Here is a 4,826-nt window from a genome sequence, read left to right on the forward strand (position 1 = left end):
GGGAAGGCCTGAATGTGGACTGTAGTCCATTGGGGATGATCTGGTTCCGTAGGCAAGTACTAAGAAAGGTGATGTGGCTGTAGTACCTGGTTTGCTTCAGGACATGGTCGAGCAGTTTCAAGGCCGAACAGATTACGAGAGAGTTGCAGTGGGAGAGAGATCCACTGAGGGTTGACCAGAGGGAGGAGGGTAACTTCTTCAGGGTAAGCATCCTTAGAAGAGGCTTCACAGTGGGGTTAAAATTCTATCAGAGATAGTAGGAACTGCAGATGCAGGAAAACCCGAGATAACAAGGTGTAGAGCTGGATGAACACACCAGGTCAAGCAGCATCACAGGAGCAGGAAGGCTGACGTTTCGGGCCTAGACCCTTCATCAGAAATGAGGGAGGGGAAGGATCTGTATCCCTCTGCTCCCTGCCCATTCATATATCTGTCTATCGTGCCCGCCTCTACCACCTCCGCTGGCAACGCATTCCAGGCACCCACCACCCTCTGCATAAAGAACTTTCCACGCATATCTCCCTTAAACTTTTCCCCTTTCACCTTGAATACAATTATTGCTAGCTATACGTGCATACTAACCTTCTGTGATGCATGCACTGGGACACTGAGATCTCTCTGCATATTGATGCTCTAATTTTCACCGTTTAGCTAATATGCTTCCTTACTGTTCTCTCTGCCAAATTGGGCAGTCCATTCTGACTTGAAAGTGATTCACCGCTCTGGTTACAAAAGAAGTAAATCTGCCTGTTCTTTGAATGCTGAAAATAGTATGCTTGCTGCTAGAGAACTACCAAATGATTTGCATTACTGTAAAAAAAACTATGCTTTAGTTCTTTTTCATTATTCACTATTTTAATAAGAAAGAAAACAAAACTTATCAGCTTAACCATCAACATATTTGATTTTGCCTTACTATCAAATCAACGCACTGCTACAGTAAAAAAAATCAACAGTGAGCAAGCGAATACAGCAAATATCAGGGGAATGTCTAGATGACAAAGTGAGCTACAGCCTGTTTCTTCAACTTTGTTCACATCTGTATTCTCACATAAACAATGAGCAGCCAGCCGATGGGGTTATTTCAAAATGGGCGACATTCAAGCCTGCCTCAGAACGGGAACAGTTTGTAAACGGTGACAATACAGCAATCCAGCTTCCTTGTACAAAATAAGAAGGAACTTGAGCAGCGGCTGCTACTTCCAACCAAGTAATCGTCAGATATAACATCTGAACCGAAGAAATTGACAGACCACAACAAACTGACCACGCTTAATTTAAGAAAGGCATGAGGACTGGGCTTCTGCCCCTTCCTGAATCAGGGCCGACAGTATTAGTATTGAGCCCCGGCCTCGCGTGTCTCTCAGCCGCAGGAAGGAGATCAGAGAGCCGGTGCCGCTGGAGACGCAGCCGCCGGTCCCTCCCCTCAGGACGTGGCCGTTTCGAAAAAAACACATCATGCACCCATCATCCTCCTTTCTCCACCCAGAGTCAAAAAGCAATAAACGTTAATACAGAAAGATACATCGAAACTGCTGCCACTTCCCACAAAACTTAAGAGTACATTTTATACGTAAACAAATCACTGAAGGCTTCATTACTAGGCAATGCGTGCAATCTGACAGACAGGGAAGGCATCTCCGGAGCAGTGTGATAGGGCAAAGGTTAGGCTGGCGCTGAAACTGATTAATGGAGTAGGGTCAATACAAGCACTTGGGCAAGAGATACCGAGCAGGTTCCACATCGGAACGAAGAAACAGGCACCAGTAGTCAGCATTTTTAGAAATACTGCACTTGCACTGGGTGACTCACTCGCTAAATCAGTGCTGCTGGGAGACCCATCAGGTACCACCACAATAGAATCTCAGAATCCCAATAGTGTGGAACAGACCATTCAGCCCATCAAGTCCACACTGATCTTCCAAACAGCATCCCACCCAGATCCACCCCTCTACCCTCTCCCTGTAAGCCTGCATTTCCCATGGCTAATCCACCTAACATGCACATCTCTGGCCTGTGGGAGGAAATCGGAGCATCAGGAGGAAATCTACCCAGACCCTGTGAGAATGTCTATGTGGAGTCTGCACACTGGTATCGAACCCGGGTGCCAGGTGCTGTGAGGCAGCTGTGCTACCTGCTGAGCCACCATCCAGGAGATCACTTGCTTTTGTTTCTAAACGAGCACAGACAATGCATTTAATAATGTTACATGTTATCAGCTGGCATCAGATGTGAAACCAAGTCTCCTGGCAATGAAACATTAACAAGAGAAAATACCCATTCCTTGCAATTGTAGCAGCACTAGATTTAGGATTGAGAGAATATTAATGACTTTCGTTGCCAAAAATCACTACTTTGGACAGTGAAAAGTGCTTGTTTTATTCGCTGAGTAGGCAGAGGATAGTTTTAGAGCACTGGTGAATACAAAATCATGGCCAAATAGTGACAGCTTGAGGTGTTAATTAACTTGAAATAACAGGAGGTATTGCTACATGAAGGGTCCTGCTTGGTTTGTCTAGAATGGAACAACTTTGGGGGAGGGAATTGGAATAGAATGGCTCTTGCTTAGAATGAACTAAACTAGGTGAGAGAAAATTTCACTGTGAAAAAGTGTAGACTACAATGCAGGAGAAGACAGACAAAATAGATGACAGTGGCGAAGGGGCATATAGAAGAATACGGAGAATCAAGAATGTAGAGTCAAAGGCTCAGACTAAGGGGCTGGTCACTTAGAATGGAGATGAGAAAACATAGAAATACAGAAAACAAAAGCAATTCAGCGAATCTAGCCCACTTCAATATGATCATGGCTGATCCTCCATCTGAGGGCCATGCTCCCACTATCGCCTCTTACCCATAATTTCATTCAAAGGCATGTGAATTTTTGGAGTTCTCTTCCTGAGAGCGCTGTGGATGCCAGTTAACAAGTACACCCACAAACTGAAAACAAGAAATGCTGGAGGTCACAGCAGGTCATACAGCATCCATGGAGAGAGCCCATGCTAATGTTTTGAATCTAGATGACTCTTCATCAGAACCGAACATTCACAAAGATCGCTGCTGATATTTTGAATGACAGATGAGAGAGGCTTGCAGATGCTCTACTGTTGAACACGTTTAGGTCTCGAGAGGCTGTAATGTTTATTTCTCCTATTTGTTAGGTTCTTATGCATTCACTACTTCACGATCCTCGAGCCCCAGCTTCATACCCTCAATGCCCAATCCTGTATTGCATCTTTCTGCTATTTGATCTGTCCCAGACGTTCCCCCCACCACCCCAGTCTTCCCCCTCCCCCCAGGCCCCAACCTCATCTTACATTCCCCCCCACCCCGATTACGCAGATTCCCATCTTGCCTGCTCCCCCTGCCCATTATCCTTCGCCCCCTCCCAGTCTTCCCTTTTCCCATCCCACCTCAACACCCTCGTCCCCTTCCTAATCAATAAATCCCAGCTCTCTTCCTCCCCCCCGCAAAATGCACCCAGTTCTCCCTTTACCCCCCATGACAGTGGAGGGCCAACCAGCTCTAGGGCGGGGTGGAAAGGCGAAACCACAAACAGAGATGGGGGAGTTGGGGCAGATGAATGATCCCACAAACCCCTCTCCCGCCCCCGAGTGGAATCTTCCCCCCAACGGCCGGGGCTCGCGGCCCGGGAGCCGTTAGTGTTTGAAAAGCTGGCGCCCAGGAGAGGCGGCCCCTGATTCATTCGGTATGAGGGCGGCGACAGACAGACAGAGAGAAGGAAAAACAACTTCACTTTCCCACTCCTCCCGATTGAATCGGGTGGACACTTCCACCAGTTCCCTCCCCTCCCCACCCCACCCCCAACTCTTTTACACAATAATTCCAAAGTTTGTGGTCTTCCTCACACTCCGGTCAGCGGGGGAGCGACTTTGCCCTCACGTCTTATCGTACCTCCGACACCATTCCTCCCCCGCCACGATCCGCCATCACTAACCTCCTACAGAATTTTATTTTGTTTATTTACGTCCTTCCACCGTCCTCATATTAAAAAAAATGCCCAGTTTCCCTCTTACCTCGGGACAAATCGAGCGGCACGTTCTCCTCCCCGCTGTCATTCCGCCCTGCGTGCATATTGTAAGTCAATATAAGAAGATATGTGCAGAGGAAAGAGAGAGAGAAAATACGATTAAGGATGGTTCAGTTAAGCTGGCGGGTAAGTCATACATTTTATTTCCATAAACAAACAACAGATTCGATGCGGTCGTTATTAAAGTGCGAGCGTCGTTAATTGCCGCTGCTGAGGGTTTTTTTTGTTCTGGTTATTGGTCTATGCCTTGCCGGCCGGGTCTGACGATTGAGGGTAATGTACCTCTGATGCGGAGGCTCCTAACGGAGCGGCCGCGAACGCTGACCGCCATGTTCACGGACTCTCGCCTCTCTGCCCGCCCGCCCGGCCTGGGGCCGCACAAAAACACCGGAAACGCCGGGCAGCTCTCGCGAGAGGACGGCCGGGCCCAGGCTCAATGAATGGGGAGGCGGGGTGGGGCGACGGGGTGGAGGGGCGGGTTTCCAGGGTTAGGGGTGGGTCTTGAGGAAGGGGGCGTGGTCCAGGGGCTGAGTGGTTTGGTTGGTTGGTGTCATGTGTGTTTGGATGGCGCTGTACCATAAACGTTAATTTGGCTTTCTCTTCACAGATTCTGTTAGACTTGCTGAGTTTTCCCAGCAGTTTATGGGTTTTGTCCCTGAGGGACGTTCGGGGTCTGGGGAAGAAGGAGAGTGGCTGATAAAGTGGGAAGGCAGCCAAAAGGGACAGCAGCAACATAGTTGGCAGAGGGGTCAGCTGTCAACCTTCACCAATGGAA

The 4,826-nt window shown here is 48.4% G+C and overlaps 1 protein-coding gene across 1 annotated transcript in view; it reads right to left on the reverse strand.

Moving 5' to 3' along the window:
* rictora (RPTOR independent companion of MTOR, complex 2 a) overlaps positions 1-4,446 on the reverse strand; it is a 211,528-nt gene extending 207,082 nt beyond the window's left edge. The window contains exons 1-2 of the mRNA XM_048594179.1: positions 4,334-4,446; positions 4,038-4,085 (exon numbers count right to left, since the gene is read on the reverse strand). Coding sequence (XP_048450136.1) covers positions 4,038-4,085; positions 4,334-4,382 — 97 coding nt within the window. The 5' untranslated portion in view covers positions 4,383-4,446. The remainder of the gene's footprint in view (positions 1-4,037; positions 4,086-4,333) is intronic.
* Between the last annotated feature and the right edge of the window lie 380 nt (positions 4,447-4,826).

The sequence above is a fragment of the Rhincodon typus genome, chromosome 3 (genome assembly GCF_021869965.1).
Source record: "Rhincodon typus isolate 14 chromosome 3, sRhiTyp1.1, whole genome shotgun sequence".
Taxonomy (NCBI): Eukaryota; Metazoa; Chordata; class Chondrichthyes; order Orectolobiformes; family Rhincodontidae; genus Rhincodon; species Rhincodon typus.